Source organism: Callorhinus ursinus, unplaced genomic scaffold (assembly GCF_003265705.2).
Source record: "Callorhinus ursinus isolate GAN/ISIS: 27379988/994484 unplaced genomic scaffold, GSC_fseal_2.0 scaffold4, whole genome shotgun sequence".
Taxonomy (NCBI): Eukaryota; Metazoa; Chordata; class Mammalia; order Carnivora; family Otariidae; genus Callorhinus; species Callorhinus ursinus.
Window position 1 is genome coordinate 58132995 of NW_027397066.1, and position 23662 is coordinate 58156656.

The following is a 23662-nucleotide window of genomic DNA, read 5'->3' on the forward strand; positions in this document are numbered from 1 at the left end:
GTTTGAGCTCTAGTATCATGGTAGACTATAAATTGATCCAGGAGGGAGTTTCCTTTCCTAACTCTTGAGCTGAGACACACCGATAAAAAAGTGAATCTGGCCTAGAGACAAAAATAAGGCCCACCTGGAAGAAAGAAAAAAAAAAAAGACTCCCTTTCAAGAGAGGAGGAAGGGTGTCACAAACAAATGGACTATGGTCTCCATCTGAAAAAAACAAAAAAGATTTCCTGAACTCTGTAGGGTCCAAGACAGAGCTCTGCCAGTCCCTCAGCAGCAGAGGAAGGAGAAGCATCCAACAGGAAGTTGCCAAGGGATCTTTACAGTGTGTGTGTGTGTGTGTGTGTGTGTGTGTGTGTGTGTCCCCTCTTGTGCCCATCCAGTAACCACCTCCCCTGATCTTAGGCTCTGGAAGTGCTCCTGACTATGACAAACTGCTGGGGAAATAAAATCAAAGACCACAGACTTGGGATTTTCTGAAACATGACTTGCTATTTATTAAAAAATCTGCCTGGAGAAAGAAATGAGAGGAATATTTACCAGCTTGAAGTCAGGTGACTAATTCACCTCAGTTCATAATGTATCAGTTTTCTTTATTCATGAGTATTTTCTAAGATCCCAGCCACCTTCAGTTCTACCAGAAATTATTCTGAGATATGGGAGGAAGGACCTTGTATTTTCAAATAAATTTACATACATTTTCAAAGCAATTCAAAATGTCTGAAAACAGGAAAGCAATAGAAACAAGGTAAACTATCCCTTGAAAAAAGATGTTAAATGTACATTTAGAAATCGAGGGGAATCCAAGTAAACAAGGTAAAGCATGCTCATGGAAAGAAGATTCACCTACTGGAAAAGGGAGTCACAGCATTCCTTTATTTCTTACTTTCAGAAAGTGACAAACTTCTTTGAGTAAGATGGGGGGAAGAGGGCTGATTTCCTTCATCCCATTATGAGAAAAATATATGAATCAGTACCCAATGATACACACGGCTAGACAACTTATTTGAGATAGCCAAAGTTTTCCTCAAATTCTCTTTCCTCTTTTTGTGTAATACAACCAGCACACACATTTCTGCCTCTCCTTCCCTGATTGTACATGTTCCGAAAGGTCAATTCTTGGTATCTGAGGTAGTTATATTCTATAAAATTACCACAAACTCTGAATTAGTCAACACGAAACCATTGCTCCTAGAGAATTTACCAGGGGTACATTTCTGTGAACCTCTTGTCACATTTTTATCAACTCATCAATACAACATATTGTTAATTCATTAACGGTAAACTCATGGCCAACAGCATCATAATTCATGCCTGAATGAAGTTTATGTAGTTATTACTTTTTCCTTAAAGAACACCACAGGATTCTTGTGCCTAGGTAAACTAGACAGCACTTCAGCATGACCACACTTGGGAAGCCATTTTAAATAGCAAAATCACCAACAAAAAGCCCCTGAATGAGAAAAAACATGGCACTAGACCATGAAAAGGACACTTGGTTATTATATAGTCTGACAGCTCAAACAAGAAGCCACAGTATTGCCCTGTTTGACCTATCTGGGAACACATACCTCAAATGACTCAAATTTTTTGGTACTCCATGTTTGTCCAAGAATGACATCAAATGCCCTGTATTCATTTGGGGGTTACAAATAAATTTTAGCATGTAGGCAAAATGGCAAATACAAAGTCTGAGAATAATGAGGATTTACTGTACAGAGGCTTCAATTCCTTCACTGTGATTAGAAAGACAGTTACCTCAATAGGGCAGTCATGAACCAGGACTGGGAAGTCAGGAAAAGAGAACCAGGTCCCAACAGCTACCTTTAAATTCCTAGTGAGGTGACAACCAAAATGCCTAAGATTTAATAGACATTATTCAAAAAATGACTAATTAATTCTGCTTTAGTTTTTGCTTTATTGTAAAACGTGAGATGGGATACAGGGCCTCTCAAAAATGAGCTTCATATTCCAACTCAATGAAAACTTGTAATTTATAATCTTTTCAAGGTACTGTCAAATTTATTCATAAATATCCCAACTGCAATTAGTTTTTACCATCCTTTCAAATCAAACCAACAAAAAACTGGATCCACAATTTGTATTACCTGTTAGTTTTTCCATCTACCATAGTCTAAACCCATTAGAATACTTAATCCTTCCAAATAAAGAAGTTTATAAAATCACCTGCATAATAGATAGTTGCCTTTCAGTTTTTCTTCCTTTGACTAAACAAACTTAATGCTTAAGATTTTCCACTTAGGGCTCTACCAGTACTTAGTGCTCTACCAGTACTTAGTGCTATATTCTAGTCCAGTCTTTTTTTTTCAGTCTTAAGATACAGAAAAAGGAATGTACCCTTCTTGTATTCTTTCAGAGCAGGGTTGAAAGGCAGTATCACCTACCATATTAGGTATTTTCTTGTAAGGACTACTCTACTGCATGTATCTCAAGTCCATTTTTTACAAGTCACACATTAACTCATCATCACTGTGTGTTCCATTAGAATAAGATTGCTCAACCAAGAATTACCAGAAAGCCTCGGGGCAGGGGAAGGGAGGCTCATCAACGAAGGCCCCCATGTTCTGAGTCCCAGGATTTTTCTGAAAAGAAAACCATAGCCTTAGCAGATGTGCAAACGGGTCTATGATCCTCCACACCTCCAAAATTTTAAGAATCACCTCACTGTATTCTCTTTAAAAGACTTTAATGTATGAGATTGGGCAGTATAATTTGACATCATTCAGTATCTAATCCTATTTTCCAAAGTTCTGGCACCTCTAGCAAGTTGTAATTTTATAAGCAGAACCAGGCACTCTGATTCTACTTTTGTATTTTTAAGATACAATTAAACATATATTTCTAGCACTTAAAGGATTTTAAGTATTGTCAAATATATTTGGATTATATCTTAACCCATAGTACTTCACACAGTTCATGGTTTTAAAGAGATTAAATTAAATCTGAATTTCTAAACCTAAATATATTGTGACAGTGACACTTGCGATTGTTTCAAAATTAATGGAAAGCATGTCATTTTTTTGAAATGAACTTGGCGTAAAAGGCAGCAAAGAGGTCCTTATAAGGAGTGTCTGAATCTGACTTGGTCAACGGTATTCGGCAAAGTTGACGAAACCTAGGAGAGCGCAGCAGCAAGTTCTGTGAAAGGCCCATGAGGCTGGAACATAACCAGTACAGCACAATCGACTAGAAAGAGAAGAAAGGACACGAATGTTAGTACTTCTCAACTCTCCAAGGACACCGACATCCGGAGACGGGCAGGCGGTACAAGAGAAAATGACATTGTGGGGAAGCAGCCGTGGACAGGGACTGAACAAGACCTGTAGCAGCTATCTGACACCTGTGACAATTCTACTAGGTAAGAAAGAAGGCTAAAAGGACTAAAAAGTGAAAAGAAAGCAACCGGAGAGGTATTCATGATAGTAAGTGGATGAGAGAGAGCAGTGCCCAGGCAGAGGCTCAAGAGAGATCTCCCCTCCCCTCTTTGGCAAGTAAGCACCCTTTTTCCCCATCAAGAGGCCTGACAAGCTGCTCTACTGGAGGTAGGGTACTGCTCCCTAGACCCCGTTTTCCTCTACATAGTGATCTATCACCCCAAATTTTCCCAGTAACTGGTTTCTTAGGAATGAATTGCCTTTTTCAGAGATGAACAGTCTCAGCATCATCTTCAACTTTCTTTTGTACTTCCATTCAGAGTGATTTATTTAGGTTACTGACTAAGTTCTGTAGCCCTTCAAAATATTCCCATAGTTGGGAGTTGCAAACTTTTCTTTGGCATCAGAATGTGATCAGGCCCCAGAGGCATGGGCCTGTGGTGGTTCAGTCCGGGTCCTGGAGCTGAACTGCCTGAATGTGAATTCCATTTATGTGACTGCAGGGAAGTTATTTTCCTTCTGTTTCAGTCTCCTCATCTGTAAAATGGGGACTGAACTATACCTGCCTCAGAAGGCTGCTGTGAGGAAAAAGGGAGATAACTCACACAGACTGGTAAGCACGGTAGGTGGCCTATATTAAGCACCTGGATTTGTTCCAAAGCAAATTTTTCAGGGCAGAAAGTACCACATCCTCAAAGCAGATTAGCACAGTAGCTATGGGCAGGAGCTGAACTGCCGGGATGGGTCTTAGATACTTAAGTGATACTGCATGTTCCTTAATGGATGAGTGACCTCGGATAAGCTACTTACCCCCCTGTGTCTCAGTCTCCTCATCACTAAAGTGGAGACTGAGACAGCACCTACTTCAGTGCGCACTGGATGAATTATACGAGCTAATACATGTAAACCTTTTAAAACAGTGCGCGGCACAAAGTCAATACTGAATGAGTATTAGCCATCATCATCACTTGACTTATCCAGTACGAAGAAAGTACTCTGAAACCAACTATGGTAGACTACGAACTACCTACTAAGAATAATTCTTCTTCCTTAGTAGTAAAATTCTCATTTTAAGCTGGGTATACTGCCATCAGAAAAAAAAGGACTAATTCCCAGTCTCTTCTGCAACCAGGTGTGGCCCAACTAGGATGTTAGCACAAGTGTTTGGTGTGACATCTGTCACACAGTGTCAAGTGCTAAATGCACTTGAAGCACCCTTTTACCATTCCTGCAAGATAAGTTCCAGCAGCCACCATGACCATACTGTGGCCTTAAGGACAGAAATTACAGGCTGTGAATGGTGGAACATAATGAGAGAAGCAGGCTGTGTTCTTCATGTATCTTCATGGAGCTGCCTCACTGAAAATTCACTGCTCCTATTTCATTTGATCAGGGAGTTTCCTGATAATATATAAACTGGTATTATTTCTCCCCAGAAATGCAGTGAATCTGTACTGTTCTATTTTCACATGAAAAGTACTATAATAAGCACTTCATGCTACTTTTATTAGTTCTCACAGACATTATGAGGTCTACTTTAGAAATGTGGAAACTGACTTATTTTACACAGGATTAGTGACAGTATTATGACCAAGGGACAGCTTTAAAAAATACATTTTTGATGCTGAAAATGCACTGTTTCAGATTCCTAAGACAATGAAGTACTCTGATATATGCTGATAGAACCCTATCTATCCCCAGTAAATGAATTCTACTTCAGGGTCTATGTGTTGGCCCTGAGCAGAGACAGAGATAATACCTAAGACAGCTTTTGCCCTCTTTGCACTAAGTATCATTGGGAAATAAGCAAAACGCTAAAAATGTGAAATAACTGCAAACGTAACTATTTTTTTTCTATTTCTATCAAAGTGTATTGACATATAAATGGGGGCAGGTGTACCTACCTCACTGAATTGTTGAGGTTAAATAATATCACAAATGAACCCATATGGACTTGGCACAAAGTTTTGTTTCTTTTTTAAGAGCTAAATTCCTTGGCCCACTCTATGTAGACAGAAGGAATTCAATATTTCAACTAATCAAAAAGAACAAATACTATGTTTAAAGCACTGTGCAAGATTTAAAAAAAACGAAAGAAAAAGGAGTTTGAGAGTTAACTCACATTCACACAAAGGAAGATTAACTAATCCCAAGAAATATCAAGTGTCACTTGGTGATATTAATTACTACAGAAACTCGGAAACTAATTAGGGACTTAGCAGTCAAAGGAAGCTCAACAGAAGACACACAATCCTGGCCAGTCAGCACAGAGAGGATTTAGCACATGCTACACACAATGTGGGTGCTTACTCACTGAAGGTACGGTTGCAGCAACTGGAATCATCAATACTGACACCGCACGAACAAAGTATGTAATATATGTCTGAAAACGAGACATTCCAATTTTTTGCAGAGCAAAAATCTGAGAGGGTAGAATAATAAATACACACAATAATTATTAAGCATATTATATCAGACAAGCTTTAAAATACAATTTGATTTTTGACTGGCCTCCACCTATATTTTAATAGAAGAAAAAAAATTAAAACACTGATAAATGTAGAGTTGACGATCTATGTTTCTGAAAAACTTAATAATTATGCAGAATTATTAATGGAGCTTTAATCAATAGCAATAAAGGGGATTCAGCTATATTAAAGAGCATAATTTTTATAAGTCAATGTTTTTTAAAGATTGTAAGGCTGAAAGTCCTTTCAAGATAGGTGCTATGTATGAATCATTACCCTTGTTTTGGTACTTAAATACAGTGCCTGGCATAAAGAAGGATCGTAACTGGAATCTCAAAGGTTTGTGATCTGGCTAGATGGAATAAGGGGAAGAACCAGGCTAGGAAAAGCAGTTATGACTTATAAATAACTTATTTAAGAGATAGAATAATGAAATGATTGTGAGCACAGACTCCAGATCCAAACTACCTAGATTCACAGGGCAGCCCTGCATTTAATAGTTATGTGATTTTGTGTAAGTTACTTAACCTTTCCGCGTCTTGCTTTCTCAACCTTAAAATGGGGATAATATTAGTACCTATATCACAGGATTATTCTAAGAATTAAATGAGTTAACTCACATAAATTGTTTAAAATAGTGCCTGGCACATGGCGTATATTGTGTAAGAATAAGGTTTTCTTTTTAAAAGATTTTATTTATTTACTTGTCAGAGAGAGAGACAGAGAGCAAGCACTCACACAAGCAGGGGGAGCGGCAGGCAGAGGGAGAAGCAGACTCCCCACCGAGAAAGGAGCTGGATGCAGGACCAGATCCCAGGACCCTGGGATCATGATCTGAGCCAAAGGCAGATGCTTAACCGACTGAGCCACCCAGGCGTCCCAAGAATAAGTTTTTATTAAACTTATGTATACTGGGTTGTTAGTTGGTAAAAGGAAAGACTAGAAGACTGACATTAATTCACTGTGACCTTGTATTGATCATTTTCTTCATTCTAACAAATATTCACTAAGTACGAACCACATTCGATGGTGCTAGATGACCTTAGGGAAACACACTTAAGACTACACATGGAGTCTTTTCTCAAGAAACCCTAACCCAAAACATTAGAGTATTGTCTTCACTTTTCTCATTTGAAAAAATAAAGGGTGTGAGGCACCTGGGTGGCACAGTCAGTTAAGCGTCTGCCTTTGGCTCAGGTCGTGATCCTGGAGTCCTGGGATGGAGCCCCACCTCGGGCTCCCTGCTCAGTGGGGAGTCTGCTTCTCCCTCTCCCTCTGCCGCTCCCCCTGCTTGTGCTCTCTCTCTAATAAATAAAGAAAATCTTAAAAAAAAAAATAAGGGTGTATTTGATTTCCGAAACAGAGACCAGTGATGGGTCTCTGAGATGAGGTTCTAAGGATCATTTCTAAGGTTTCTTCTAGTTCAAAGAGTCTATCTTCTACTCAACTGAGAATAGCTCCTTATACAATTAAAGGCTTGCTTCCCCTAAACTGTTGAGTAACAGAGCATGGGATAATGGTAAGACATAGTTGACAGATCATATTTTATATGTATGTGTTTTTCTACTCCATCATATAAAGTACTGACTCTTCTAGGGTCATACGGCTAAAAAAAAAAGACAGATACTGTTTCCTACTTGCAAATTTACATTTTAAACATATACACAAAATACCAATCTACTGTGAGAATAAAACCAGATTGATTAACCATTTTAATTACTGTCTTTACCAAAAACAAATCACAAAATTGTGTGTATTAGATTCATATAACTGTAAAGCTGGAAGAGACTTTGGAATTGTTCTAATTCAGCTCTTCCATTTTAATTATGAGCATTCTGGCCCCCAGAAAGGTTAAGGAACTGGCCTAAGGCTTGCCAACAGCTGATCTATGACCAGAAACCAAGGAATCTCAATTATGGCTCAAAGCTAGAATATCACTACCAATTCAAACACATTTATATTTGATGTTGGAACAGCAACAAAAATCCCAATAATTTAAATGGCAAACAAATCTCATTTAAAATCACTGACCTCCACTATTAATAAATTGATGATACCAACAGAGATAGGCAGAATCCAAGTAGAATCCAGTGCAGTGAGGTCAGGAAACCACAGGATTCCATCAGTAGCTAACTGTTCCTGAACAGAAAAACCTGCTAAGACAGTTTTATAAATAAAACATAGCAGAAGGAAATATACAACACATAAGTAGTCTAAATCAAATAAGGTGTCCTTCACACTAAAGACTTGCATTGGTTTTATTCACTTTCAATCCACAACACAAATTAGTCTTCCTGTACTGAGAAAGAAGCAGCTCTCTGTAGCAAACAGATGTAGGAGCATAAAGATACACAGCAGTACTCTTTTCAAACTTATATTTATATAATTATGTCCATAGGCTACTTTCTTTCAAGTCTGTTCAGATATTTTCTGGTTGGAAATGCCTTTAAGCAAATGCTTTAGTTTATAGTTTCTTAATAAATGTTTACATTTATAACTGTGAATGCTTTTCTGGTCCCTTAATTTTATAAATGGAAAAAATTCTTGGCCAGGAAACTTGAATCATGGAATTGTAACATGAATTTTATTATGATTTCCATGAAGAAGTATAATGGACCATTAAACAACTCAGGGCTTAAGGGTGCGGACCCTCTGAGCAGTTGAAAATCTGTGTACGGGGCACATGGCTGGCTCAGTGGTAAAGTGGGTGACTCTTGATCTCAGGGCTGTGAGTCCAAGCCCCACATGGGTGTGAGATTACTTAAAAATAAATTTTTTTTTTTAAGATTTTATTTTTGTGACAGAGAGAGACACAGTGAGAGAGGGAACACAAGCAGGGGGAGTGGGAGAGGGAGAAGCAGGCTTCCTGCTTCCCAGGACCCTGGGACCATGACCTGAGCCAAAGGCAGACACTTAATGACTAAGCCACCCAGGCGCCCCTTAAAAATAAAATCTTAAAAAAACTTCTGTATAACTTTTGACTCTCCAAGAACTACAGAAAGCCTATTGTTGTCTGGAAGCCTTATCAATAGCATTTATATGCCGTAAGTATCATATACTGTATTCTTACAAGAATGCTAAAGAAAAGTAAATGGTATTAAGAAAATCATAATGAGAGGCACCTGGGTGGTTCAGTCGGTTAAGTGTTGGACTCCTGATTTTGGCTCAAGTCATAATCTCAGGGTTGTGAGATCCAGCCCTGAGTGGGGCTCATCCAGCCCTGGGTGGGGCTCTGCGCTCAGCGGCGAGTCCACTTCAGATTCTCTCTTTCCCTATCCTTCTGCCCCGCCGCCAAATTAAAAAAAAAATAATGAAGAGAAAATACGTTTACAGTGTGGGACTGTAAAAAATATACCTGTAAGTGGACCTGCCCAGTTCAAACCTGTGTTGTTCAAGGGTCAACTGTATTACTGTTGTCCTTCCTCCATTCATGTTTTCTCAACACGGCTAGTTTGCTTACACTTAATATTTTAAACTCTATACTCTTATAAGAAAGATGGTAAAAACATTCTAATTATGAAAAGCATAGGGATTTTTTTTTTTTTTGCCTTTTTTTTCTTTAGAGTACAAAGACAATGTTAGAGAACTTATTTGGGGGAAACAGACTTCTATAATAACTACCTTCTGAATGTGTTGCCCCTGTGCTAAAATTCCGGAGAGCAACAGACATGAAGATCCACATTGGAAACTGAATCCAGACCAAAACAGTGGCTTTGAAAGGGTGGCAGTTATCCCGAACATAGAGCTTTGAAACAAGCCTCCGCATATTCTTTAGATAAGTGAGCCTAGTTTGAGGGAAGGGGGGAAAAAGGGAAAGGAGAAAATATCATTTAACTATTAATAGTGCTTCATACCCGTAGCCAAACACACCCATGTTGTGGTTATTAGCTAAAATTTTGTGTCAGAGTTTTAGTTGTCATAGACTTTACTAAAGGGTTGCCTTACAAAAGGCAAAAAAGTCTTTCACTGAAAATTCTCTAGCAATGTACACAAATTACGTAACAATTTGATAAATCTGACATTATCCAAACTACAAGCCTTGGCTCTGGTGGTCTTTGGCTAATTAGGTTTGAACAAGCGAAATTTTACTACCGGCATGGTATAACTACAGTTTGTATCAAAAATTCTAAAGGTGAAAGCACATGTAACTCAAATGCCTCCATTCCAGCCAAGCTCAATTACTTGATCCCTGAATATACTTTTTGTAGCAATGTGGTTCTGTAATATGTATGCTCTTGAGCTATCAAAATGGTTTCCATTCTTTAGCCAACTCTTTATGAAGATTTTCTTAATCTGTTTCTCTGTTAACCTTATTCGTTATTCCTGTTCTTGTCTTAAGTCCCACTTTCCTTAGGCTCCTTGAAGATCAAGTGTTGAATCTTACTCATCTCTAAATCTCTTGTAGCATGTCTTTTACAAGGTAGACATCCAAGGGGCTTGAAGCCAATAGAATTATAGTGTATTATTGCACTAAGACAGTACACAGACATTCCAGGCTTTATAAGTTAGAGTCTGCCTACTCTTCCAACTTTATCTCTTGTTACTCTTCTACAAACACCTGTATATTCGGTGCGTACACGCACAGGCTATGCAATAAATCAGACTTCTACATCAACATGCTTTTGGAAGTCATTAAGTCATCTGTGTGGACAGTTCACTTACCTGGCTGTCCACCTGACAAACTCTCTTTAACCCTACAAGACTCAGTTCCATTGAAAATCCAAGAAACTCTTAGATGTGTCTTCCTAGAAAGTCATCTATCTGTGCAAGGATGTGTCTGGACAATCATCCTGCCAATGCTGCATAAACAAGGTACCAGTCGTGTCTAGGCTGCATTTATAATTCAGATGAGCAGCTTACTAATCTGTTCTTTTGGCCTGGAGTTGTCACTCTTAGATTTCTCTGATCAGTAAAACTTCAAAACTATTAAGTTTGTCAACTTTTTATTTTATTAAGTAAAGATATTAAGCAACATAATGATTTATTTAAATGTCAGATCTTTTTAACATTAAAGAGAAAAGCAATTTCATATTGAAGAGAGTTGGCACATTTATACACATATAGGTAAAAATATACAATAACCATATATGCATTATATATACATAACATAAAGCCCTTATTTTTCTCATTGCTGTGAACTGGTGAACACTTAGTCACAGCCTGGTAAGGATTATAATTTGACTAAGTACTAACTTAGGCTGATTGAAGCAGGAGGACTTAGAAGTTCCCAATGGATAACTACAGGCACAGAATTGCAGCATGCATGGTCAAGCACCTTCTAAGGGCTTTTGAAGAGCCCAGACAACTACACAGGGTAACCACAGTGGACAGACAGCACACCTTGCTATCTACTTTCTTCTACCAGAGCATTCACATTTGCTACCTCCCCTTTCTTGTGGGCTGCTGTATCCTTCTTTCCAAAATGGTCAAATGTGTAAATAATCTGTATCATTTACTGACTTAAATCCCAACAGAGTGGCACAGTATCTTCATCCATGAAGCCTTCCCTGACTTTCCACTATGACTGAACTCCTTGTACATAACCTTTTTTATAGTACTTAATTTAGTCATTATTTGATTACAGGTCTTTATTCAGGAGGCTGGAGTCCCTCAAGAAGGAACTTGCTCTGTTTCTCCATTTCTTGCTTTCACTATACAAAACTCATACCACACAAACTTATTAAAATATTAAGGAGTGGAAGGACTACTTTGCTGCTAAAGCTACAGAACACTCAAACCTATAATTAATATAATCACTTATGCAGTATATATGCATATATATATGGCCTATATTCATAGAATTAGCTTACCTGGCAACTCTTTTGGACCATCTCAACTGATTTGCACGAACTGCAACTTCTTGGTTAAGATGCCTTGCAATGTTTTTTATTTCTGGCTGTAAATTTTCCACCTAGCTAAAGAAAAAGTAGAATTTGTTATGCGCACATAAAGGATCTTTATTGATAACCACTCATAATTTTACTCTCTAATTCTTCTAACTCACTGAAAAACGTGGTTTACTGATCATCTCAAGAAAATTTAAGTCTAAGGATAAGGTGTTAAATTTGCTTAAGATATCTTCAGTTACAACCAAATTCAAAATCCAGCTTATATTCTTAGCTATGTGATCCTGGGCAAGTTACTTAAGTTCTAAAACCCTGTTCCCTCATATATAAAATGTTTAATAGCACCTACTTCACAGAATTCTTATAAGGATTAAATAAGAACTGAACCCTATACTTGAGTGTTTCATCCTTGGACTTCTGAGTAATGGTAACTGAAAAAATAGAAGTCAATTATTAATTAAGTTTTTAATATGCTCTGTGACAGCCACAGAGTCACAAAAAGTTTGCATTTATTTCTGCTCTGTGGCAATTCTTTCTGTAAAGTACCTCACTGCCTTAATGGTGCTGATGATTCCCTTTGTTTTTGGGTCCCCCAACCCCTATAATAATTTGAAAACATGGAAACCATTATTTTTGAAGTCTCACATTTGAGTAATATTTTAACCCATATTCTCTGATTTGATCTCTTAACATTGTGAAGTACCTAGACGGTATTACTATCCCGATTTCACATAAGAGATAGAAGCACTGAAGCCCAAGTGGCTGCGACTTACCAGAGTTGTAGGTGGTACAGCCTGAATAAGGAAATCAAGTTTGCAAATGGCTAGCTTAGCAGTTTTTTTCTAATAAGAAAGATGAATTGGAATACTTGGGGACAAAAGATGCTGCAGACATACAGACTGTTACAATCTTTAAGACGGCAATTTTACAGGTTTCCCCATACAACTCTGCTACCGCTTCCTTTATTTCTCTCATTCTCTAACAGCAAGCTTAGCAACCACTTGGGCTTTGAGCACAAACCCAGTAGGGTAAACGAAATGACAGGTACATGTGTCACCAAACATCTCTTAATTCACATATCCAGTGCTAGTTAAATTTCTTAGCAAGAAAGTAGTCACGATGATTTACACCAAGCACTCAAGAAGCACCCGGGGATTTTAGCCCCCCGTAGACGTCTACCACACCTCACCGCCAAAGCGGATGCGCAGGGCGCAAGTGCCCCTCACCTTGGCCAGAATGTAGTGTTGGTAGGCGGCCAGGGGTAGCGTGACGGCGCCGCGGAGGGCCACGGTGGTGAGACCGATGCAGGCCCACCAGGGCAGACCTGTGACGGTGTGCACGCCGAGTAGCACCTCCTCCGTGCCATGCACCGGCGCCGACGTGGCCAGGGCCTCGTACCAGCTGCCAGGGCCGCCGGAGCCAACTGCAGAGACTGACGCCACCGCCCACACCGGCAGAGCAGAGTGCTTAATGCCGCCCGTTGAGGTTGGCGCAAGGGGCCGGTCCCGGGCCCCGTGCTGCAGTACAGGCAGCGGCCTCAGCCACCTACCCCCCAGCCGGCACAGCATGTCTGCGCCAGGGCTGAGCCAAAGCACGGACCTCACAGATTACTGTCGGGCTCCGCTCTGCCACGGAAGCCACGCGCACGCGCCGGCAACCCTAGGCGAAAAATGGGCGCGCGCCCTCCCTCAGGCACTGTTGACCTTCCCAGTCAAGGCAGTGACGTCTTGCGTCGCACTGGAGATGACGCAGTTAGTAGGAAAGTCCCGCCTTTCCCACGCGGCACTGGGCAGGGCTACTACGCAGACACAAAACTTCCCCGCTACTGGTCTGGAGCTCCTTAGAGGCCGGACCGGAATTGCAGAACTAGGGGCGGGACTTGCTGCCTCGCACCCGACTGGGCGGTCTCTAGAAGCCCTCGCCTTTTTAAGTCGGTCTTAAGCGTGTACCTTTGCATTCCTTTTCACTTAAAACTAGTCGTTTGGTTTGTAGTAGATTAAACTGGGTAGGTGGTTTTTGTGACCAGAAGGTAGTCCCCCACCTCTTTACGTGCTTCTGCTAGAGACTGAGATGGATTATACTGCCAGAGTCAACACGTTGCTGAACTGCCAGGTTGGAGAAAGGCATGCGCTTCTGGCTGACCTGAGTTTTAATGAGTGAGCATCCATTATGCACTAGGCATAGTTCAGTCTGTGGTATAAAGATTTAATTAGCTCATCTGTTCAGTTAACATTTTCAAACCCAACTGCAAACTGAGTGTCCTTAAGTGTTTTATCTTCAATATAAAGAGCAAAACTCAAGGGTACTATACCATCTTCTTGAGGCGTTATCACTGGCAGGGAGGGGAATTCTTCACTAGAGCTTACGTGTATCCTATATAAAGGTTCAAGAGCGTGAACAATAACATTACGCGTCTTCGGCTTAAAAAGAATACGCCAAATCTATACGGACTTGTTTTGACTTTTGTGTTCCTGGCAACAGTATACAAACTGGAATGGAGTGAAGGAGTTTAATCACATAAGGGTCACCCCTAAACCTAGAGCCCAAATTGTGCTGTGCGGAATAAAATGGTCAAAACAAGTCTCCGGCAAATGTTGGGATAATGCTAAATTGCAACTATGGTTCTTGTTTCATTATGCACCTACACGAATTTTGAAATGTGTTTACACACACAAATCCCAATTTATGCCTTACACAGCCGTTGCTTTTTAAAAGAAAAAAACGTACAAATCTATCTCCCTATCCATTTGTTAAGTTAAAAAAAGCAACCGGGGCGCCTGTGTGGCTCACAGCGGATCCGGTGGAGGTCCTGGGTTGGAGCCCCCGCTTAGGCTCCGTGCTCAGTGGGGAGTCTGCTTGAGGATTCTCTTTCCTTCTCCCTTTGCTCCTCCCCCAACTCACATTCTCTCTCTCAAATAAATGAATAAATCTTTAAAAAATATTTAAAAAAGCAAAAAATAAAAGCAACCGGTAGCTAGTGACTACTTCAAAGTGGAAACAAATTTTAAATGGAAATATCTTTGCCTATAGATTGTGGGAGTAAAGAAGCAAATTCTATGCTACTGCATTTCTCTCCTTTCGGAGAACTGATGTCATTGGAAATTGGTCCTTCCACAGCAGCAGTTAAGCCTAGGGACTCTGACCTTTTAATACCCAGGAGAAAGGGAGTTGATTAGGTCACCTTTTCTGGAGTCACATATTATATTCTCACTTTATAGAGTGTTTCATTGCTTTAAGTTTCAATATTATGATCTAAATAAAATTTGTATTTAACTTCTGCCAATTTTGTATGTACTAACATACATTTCTAAATTCATATAATAGGGATGATCAGAACTTCTCTACTTGGTAAAGAATGCTGGGGGAAGTATTTGTCAGTTATAAAACAATACAAAAGGAGAGTGTTAGCACTAATGTGTATGTACTGGTTATCCAAAATTGTGGTAACACCTATCTTTTGAATTGCAGAGTACAGTATGAAATGACCATACATTGAACAAACCAACTGATTATCTTGTCAAGTCTAACACTGCAAATGAACTTGTGCAACATACTAGAACATTTTTTTTAAAGTTCAACATTTGTAATTAGCCTATTCTTGTCTTTACTATGTCACACAACTAATTTTTTTTTAACTTTAAGCCCCTTAAAAATAGAGAATGTTTCATTTTCTTTCTGCAGTTTCTGAATCAGTGCTGAACAGAGTGGGCTCAAAAATTCAAAATTTGAATACAGGCTATTTACACATATAAACGGTGTAAATGTACATTTAAATTTCTCATTTCCCAAATATGCCCTCTGAAATGTTTGACAAAAGAACTTTTAAAAGATAATTTTCATGAGCAATTGTTAAAGTGACCTCTTGGAATTAATTTAGGTTGAATTTTTCTTTCCTACTTATTTAATGCATTGCTTCTTAAAACCAAAGTTAATGTAAAATTAGCCTTTCATCTCTATTGAAAAACATCCTCTCATCTTTCTTATCATGGTTCTTTTTTTTTTTCTTATCACGGTTCTTACTTAGCATGCAAAATTGACTTTTACCTTTCAAAAGTGTGAATGCATTTAAAGATAGAAGTCTAATATGAAACCTCTTAGACACATCTTAGTCTTGTATTCCAACTGTCCTATCACAAAGGAATTACTTATGTCAAGCCATAGTTGCATACTTCACTCTTACCCAAAATACAAGTGATAGTATTTTTGCAATCAAGGTATGTAACATAGTAAGTCATATTAAGCAGTAATGAAGCTCTCATTCTAAATTCATCACCTGGCGTTAGCACCAATTAATTGAGTGTTGCGACTTGAAGCAAGCATTTATCAGTGGGACGTATACAGGTTTCTCCACTATCTCAAAGTAGAGCTTTCCTACCAAATCTTTCATAGGCCCAAATAGTGGAAAGCAGAGTATCCCCTCTTTCCAAAAGTTTGCATTGTATTACTTGGTATTAAGGAAGTTCTGTAATGCCAGATCTGCAGGAATTAGAGTGTTGCTAAAAAGCCCAAAATGAAAAACAGAGGAAATAAAACAGAGGCTCTGAAGAGGTTTTGTGATTTTGAGTTTCCCTCTTTAGTCTATCACTTTGTATTTTTTAAAAAATAAAGTGAATAAAATAGTGTGCAAAATAATTTTTATGAAATGTGCATTTAGGTCATTTGAGTCAAGAGAAAGATGGAATGATATTTTCATGAACAATACAGGATCCGGAAGTAAATTATCCCCCCCTCCATTTTTTTTCCTGAGAAGAAAAATGACAGTAAGTATAGTAATTTAACAAAAAGTTAATTTTCAACTAATAAAATGACTTATTTTTACAGTAATAGTATATAGAAGGGAAAAATATCTTTCACATGAATACTACAATCAATTTTTGTGAATATGTTAATACATGTTGAAAACTCATGAAATGGGGGTTCCATTGGCTCTGGTAAACAAAATCATCTCTAAAATGAAATGGTTGATATAAAAAGATTACACAATTCGGATATTAATTATTTTGCTATTTAAGGTGTGAGCTAAGCCAAATATTATTTTTGAGAGTTAAGTCACTTCTTAAAAAATGAAAGAAAGGTGTGCCTAGGTGGCTCAGTCAGATGTCAGGCTCAGGTCATGATCTCAGGGTTGTGAGATCAAGCCCTGTGTTGGGCTCCGCACTGGGAGTGGAGCCTGCTTAAGATTCTCTTCCTATTCCTTTGCCAACCACACTTCCACCCCCCAGCTCGTGGGCACACTGTCTCTTAAAAAAAAAAAAAAATGAAAGAAATATATTATGTAGTCTGCAATTACACATACCATATACTTTCAAAAGCGGGGGGGAAACACCTGCATGGTCTCAAAAGATTATGGTTTTTTTTTTAATCTTTCAAATAAAAATGCACTGTTTTACATCTGAAATATAAAAAATGTGTTTGAAAAATGTTCCTAATACAGACTTCTAAAATCATGGTATTGTACTCAATAAGACGGAGCTCCAAAACTAAATATGGAGGATGCAATCTATATTCCCATCCCATAGGTTCAAAGTCAAGAAAATATAGGTCATTTCTTATTAAGACACCCCCATCTTAACAAATTCAGTTTTGTGAATCAACACAACTCATGTGTTGTAATAAATACTGGGTGGTATCTATTATCCAGCAGGATTATTTTAATTATAATTAACTCAGGAAAAAAATTAAAACAAGAAATTATAGGATAGTGGCAAAAGTCATATATAAAATACTCTGTTAAACAGCATTACACACCTTTCTTAGTAAAGTGCTATAATTTTATTTCAGAGGTATGTTTGCAGGATATCATTTAGCTTTTCCCCTAAATTTGGTCATATCGATCATAGGTAGCAAAACAAATTTATATATTTTAAGACCACCTCCTAAATTAAAGTATATATGTGTGTTGTTTACAAACTTCTAGGTATGTTTGAGAAATCTTTTTACTCTTTATTCAGGCTATCAGAGTAAAGAAATCATTTCATTTACTTTACAGCCAAGGAACCATATTAATATTGTCAACTCTGGGCGATTTATCTGAATTTGAGTTTCACTACTGTGGAATTTTTTTAGTTAAAAAAAAGGGCAGATTGATGCATTCATTACTTCACTTTTATGCTTACTGTCTTTTATATTTCAACCATATAATTTATTTTTCCATATGAGACAGGGTAGGACACATATTCTTCTTGGATATGTTATTGTTTATTGTTTCAAGTGAATGGAATAGATAAATCTCACTGAGTAGTTTAGTGTGGCCCTGTATCTTATATCTTATATAAACAGGTTAAATGAAGATGTTATTTTGTATTCTGTATATTCATGTATACCATAAATTGTCTTAATGACAAATGCAAAATTTCCTTTATTACTTGCCCCAAGTTAGCTGTTGATCCCTTTCACTGATAATATACAATATGTATAGAGAACAAGGAGCCTTTAAAATTAGGGGGGAAAAAAGATACTCTCCACTAAATTACTGAAAATTGGAATTTTTATGTTGACTCTTGATGACTGGAAAGCCAATGTTAAGAATCAATATATCCAATATAAAATAGTACATTGAATTATTTAATAATAAACAACATAGTAAGAGCTTGTATATGCTGACTGGGAACCAGTGGTGGTTTTTTAAATTCTCAGAAAGACTAAACATCTTATGGTTAGAAGAACCACAGGTGATGATGAAGGTGCTCCGCTTCTCTGTAGCAGCCATTACAATAAAAATCTTTATAAAACATTATTTCACGATCAGCAAGAGAATTTTACTGTTATTAGCGGTAAAGGTGAGAAGAGAAGAATGAAGAGAGAAGTGTGTATTAGTTTTAAAAGTGTGGCAAGGTAATAAAAAGACATGGAGAGGTGATAAATTTCTTCTACATGTGCCCTGCTGCAAACAAACTCAAAAAAGTGAGCAAGATGGGTATTTTTAAAAGCCAACATCAGGAAACATCCACTGATAATGCCCATTGTTTTACTTTATACTTAAATTACACAAGCAGAAAAGTTATGCTTATTAATAGTTTAATGTATGAAGGAAACATCCAGATTTCTGAATATGAAGGTACATATCTCACATTAATTTAAGTCTACATAAAGTAGAGCCTCTATACTGACATATTGAAATTTACTTTCTGCTTAGCCTTTTCTGTTATGTAAACAATTGTACATTTATTTGCCATTCTAAAACTTCAGGATCAAGTTTACATAATTTTGCTAAATTTCCGTGTTTGCTCAGAAGCAGTTTACAGTACTAAAACCAACCAGCCAAAGAACAGCTTCAACAGAAAGTTATGTCCAAAGGGGAAGAGGGAAAGAAAAAAAGAAAAACGATAAGAAAAATGCTAACTAAGGTAAAACGGATGTTGGTGGGGAATGGGCAGTCACAAATGTTCACAGAAAATAGGTCAGTTAGTAACTTCTTCTGCAAAAAGCCTACACACTTCAGTCAAGCACATCAGTAGAATGATTTGGGAGCATAAATTTTTTTCGGCCACTTGTGATTTCCTCTGAATGAAAAGGAATCTGCAGGCTAACAAGCTGATCCTCATCAGCCAAGCTGGTTCATATGCACACTGTTCATGTGAGGTGCCCAGGGTCCAGTCCACACCTATGAATGTAGAGCATGCATTTTATTATTACATATTTAACACATATTTGATTAAAACAAAACTCTTAAAAACTAAGGAAATGCTTTTAATATCTATGAGCTAAAATAGCTAAATCTCATTCAATTTGCAACATACTTGGAAACAATGAAGAAAAACAATGATAAGCCACTTTTATTTGTTGCTTTCCTGCCTCTCCTCTTACTTCTCAAACAGGATCTGATTTGTCATTTTTTAAAAACTATTACCTGAATGCCTACAGACTGATGATTAAAGAAAGAAAATGAGTCAAAGATATTCAGCATACACCAACATAAGCCAAAATATACTAATCACTAATCATTTCTGTGAATTTTTGGAGTTTTAATTATACACTGTTCTGACATTTATAATATGTATAATAATAAATAACCTCTCGATGGTCCTTTTCATACCACTAGTAAATTCTGATGTATAAAGTTACAACACTTTGTAATTTAAAATCTTTTACTTACTATCTGCTACCCAATGAAATATATTACGCCTTTTATAATTTTTGTTCCAATGACTACCTTTGGTACCATTTTCCATATCCTCCTGCTGTATTAAATTTCCTTCAACTTTCTCAATTACCCATATTCACCATACTCCCTCACTACCATGATTTACCTGTATCCTATTTGTCTTGGCATCTCATAAACACTAAAGAAATGTTCCCTGAATGATCAGCCTTACCGTTTGAGGGCCATTATTTTCTGTGGAGCTTGAAACCATCTTTATCAGGGAGTTCCAAGAGGGGTCTGCAGCATGAGGGCCATTAAATATGGGTCCTCCAGCACCATCAGGAATAGGTGCTACTGGAGGAATCATTGCATTCCCATACACAGAGAAAGGCATACCCTTAAAAAAGGAGAAAACAAAAATTATGCACACAGTCATATCTTCAAGTCACTGCTTACTTTTCCCAATATAATCCATAGCCTTAAAGATGAAACTTCATCTTATTTTAAAAAAGTACGTTATCTAGATAATCTAAAAATTATTTTCCATTATATGATTTCTTCTAGCATTAGACTACACGTAAGCCTACTACAGCCAAAATATTTGGTCAAAAAACATTTCTCTAGCCAGATTTTCACCTATAATTACAGGCTAAAGCCTGTGCATTATTTCACAAATACTTATCCACTTGGAAGTAAAATGAAGTTAATAATAAGAAAAACATTTAGAAATATGAAAGTGCTTATTTAAGTCACCGTTACCCCAACTTTAGGAAAGTCCATGTATCCTGCAGGAACATGCTGATGGAATGTACCAGAAGGAGTTACAATTCCTGTATTCTCTCGCTCCATTGCTTGATGCTGTGAAAACACTCCTGGATCGGACATTGGCCTATGAATCATAGGATTTCCCATACCAGGGTTACACCAGTCTACTTTGTCTGAGGGAAAACAAAACGGTAGAAAAAGATAGCTGATGATCTTTAAAACCAGAAGACAGTAAAATAAAATATTTAATATATTTCTATCTAGAATTTTCCACAATGAATTGTGCATTCCTTCCGAATAATGACCTACTTTTATATATTTACTGCAGTATTTCCATGTGTGTAGGTAGTAGATATAATAGCCTAATAAAATAACCTAAACACTTTGTGTTACAAAAGAAAAAAAGCCAAGGTAAGATAAAACTGATTAGTGAAAAACAAGAGATATGAATATAGATCTTTTAAGAATGACTGTTAAATATTACTTACAATATTTTAAATGCATAAATTTAAAAATTAATTTCTGGTAGGTAGAATAGCATGTCTTACCTTGATTGCCACCAATCCCTTCAAAGGACCAGATGCCACTATGCCCTACTGATGTGGATAAATTACTCCCAATAACAGATGGAGCTGAAGTTCCAGTTTGCCTGATACGTGCGGAACGTTCAGTCCCAATAGGGACTGGAACTTTTCTGTCCTGAGAGACATTGCTGGGCTTTTCTGACCCTAAAGGTACTGATGATGGGGCAGGCGAAGGTGCACGAACTCCAGAGGATACTGACGGTGCAGGAGAATCTAGAGAAAAAATATTTTGAAATGGTATACATGTCATCTACAGAGGGTATAATTTTGTAAAACCAAATCTTACATTCTGAAGATACCTTATATATGTGTTCTCTGAGGAAAAATGAAATATGAGAATAATGCTTAAAAATTATGCATATTAAATAATTTGGTTAAGTTCTATGACTTTGCAGTCATTTTTTAATTTGATTCACAATTTTTCCATTTAGTTATGTGATAGCAAACTGAAGATGTCCAACTACACAGGTAATATAACCCAGTAAGCTAATTAATATTTAAATAAATGCTTGGCACTGAGTAAAATAAACACCACAGCAATGAGAAGACAATGTTTAAATTAAAAAGGCTAAACAACAACAAAATAGAGGTGGGGAAAATCATGCCTGTATTGGCAATTTCCAAACAATTGGTGTGTTTCCTTGAGAACACAAGTCCCTTGGTATGCTATGACGAAAACAAAGGGACTCAGGTAGCCAACAAATTTGGAAAATCTAACTTGAGAAAAAAAGTAAGTTTCTTTAAGTCAGAACTTCACAGAAACTTAGTATGCTGATAAAATACCAACAGAGGGCTATGCCTCACTGCCCAACTTGTTTTATTGTATCATGTATCACATGAGTATTCCACAGAACAAGCTTTTCAAAATGACAATTTAAGCTTTATGTATCAAAACAAGGCGGGTTCTTAATATTTGGGAGTATACTTTAATGATTCAATTTCTTCATGCACTAGAGAGGAAAAAACAAGAACAACCCAAATTGTATTTCTCATTTGAAGTTTAAATATCAAGCACATTTAAATTTAAATAGGATGTAAATGGTGGAGCCTGAAGCTTAAAAGTCAAAAGAGTTACCTGCTTATCTACAATTTACTCATAACTGCCTGACTGTATGCCCTAGAAGCCCTAGGGATAGTCACTTAATACTTTTCCATTTAACCATCTTTTCTCATTTAAGTTTTCTGTGTGTGTGTGTGTGTGTGTGTGTGTGTGTGTGTGTGTGTCTATTCCTCCAAAAGGATTCAGGTAGCTAATAAATTTGCAAAATCAATCAACCTATCTACACACACATACACATACACAAAAGCATAGTGCCTCTACTTCCCAAGGTACTTTTCAAGGAATCTGAAAGACAAAGAAAAATTCAGTAATAGTATTAGTCTGAATATGCTTAAAAAAAGATTTGCCATGTATATTTTAGAATTGTATAGATTTGGAAAGTACTGTGGAGATAAATTTCATCTTACTAGTGCCTGCAGAAGTCCATTTTGGCTAAATTGATAGTACCACCTCTCTCAATGAATCATAGTAATATTATTAACTAAAAAAAAAAAGAATATGAAAGTACTTTATAATTTATTATAAGGATATAAATATTATTGGGGAACAAAAACATGAAACTTACGAGCTTATCTGCACAAGTAAACCAAGAGAACTATTAGTCTCTAATGAAAAATTAAAATATACCTTCTGTGGTCATGGATCCATTAGCATTTCTTGACAGTATTACTTTTAATAAATCATAAGAAAACAGAAAAGCTGTATGTGTGTCTTTGAAGTAATGATACATATTTCTAAATTCACCTTAAAACTGCACTGGTGTAAGAAGGAATTCTAAGATGGAGGTGTAGCAGCACAAGTTTTGATTCTTCCCAAACCTTTCCATAAAAACAAGCTACCAAGTTAGCAAAGCCAAACACCCCTGGATAATATCTATAACAAAACTAACAAAATATCCAAATGAATCAAAAGATACAAGTGAATGAGGACAAATCACCAAAAGCTATAAGACCTCTGTGGTATCAGCATCTGTGTGGAAAGAAGCAATTCTCCAGACCTAAGAACAGAATAGGAGAACAAAACAGTCAAAAAGGTACTCAAAGGAAAGCAAAGAGAAGGCCAATCTGAGAAGAGCGGGTGAAACTGGGAGAGTTCTGCCTATGCATGGGTAATTGCAAGGGATTTACAAAAAGGTCTGAAGAAGCTGGAGCAATAGTAACCCTATGAACTCTCAAAAATACTGCTGAAGCCTCAATCCCCAATAAAGCCTCACATTGCTAAGACACTTCTGGGAACGGATTCCAAGTTGAGCAGGAAAGGGACAACAGAAGTAAAGCAAACACAAGATCCAGTCAAGAGTGGGGCAGAGGTGGGAGTGGTGGGAGAGTAAGGATAACAAAGCCAGATTTAATAAAGTATTAAGGCCATATTTTTGCATCCTTGCCTAAAAGACGAAGAGCCTTTAAGCTAGAGAAGATAACTGATCCACTTATCCTTTCTAAAAGTTCAGGAAAACTCATTTAA

The 23662-nt window shown here is 37.4% G+C and overlaps 2 protein-coding genes across 8 annotated transcripts in view; both read right to left on the reverse strand.

Moving 5' to 3' along the window:
* Window positions 1-469: 469 nt before the first annotated feature.
* COX18 (cytochrome c oxidase assembly factor COX18) lies at window positions 470-13409 on the reverse strand. Of its 2 annotated transcripts, none has more exons than XM_025887659.2 (6): window positions 12933-13409; window positions 11671-11771; window positions 9482-9645; window positions 7892-8013; window positions 5707-5814; window positions 470-3204 (listed from the first exon to the last, which is right to left on the reverse strand). In XM_025887659.2, the coding sequence occupies exons 1-6, from the start codon at window positions 13272-13274 to the stop codon at window positions 3031-3033; spliced, it is 1011 nt and encodes a 336-aa protein (XP_025743444.1). In that variant the 5' UTR covers window positions 13275-13409; the 3' UTR covers window positions 470-3030. The 2 variants fall into 2 exon arrangements, with proteins under 2 accessions (XP_025743444.1, XP_025743443.1); XM_025887658.2 differs by having other exon boundaries at window positions 7892-8016.
* Window positions 13410-18249: 4840 nt separating this feature from the next.
* Window positions 18250-23662, reverse strand: part of ANKRD17 (ankyrin repeat domain 17) — a 159658-nt gene continuing 154245 nt past the window's right edge. For all 6 annotated transcript variants that reach the window (XM_025887073.2, XM_025887072.2, XM_025887070.2 and 3 more), the window contains 4 exons: window positions 21103-21351; window positions 20549-20727; window positions 20022-20186; window positions 18250-19309 (listed from right to left, as the gene is read on the reverse strand). In XM_025887073.2, the coding sequence (XP_025742858.1) occupies window positions 19250-19309; window positions 20022-20186; window positions 20549-20727; window positions 21103-21351 (653 nt within the window). In that variant the 3' untranslated portion in view covers window positions 18250-19249. The remainder of the gene's footprint in view (window positions 19310-20021; window positions 20187-20548; window positions 20728-21102; window positions 21352-23662) is intronic.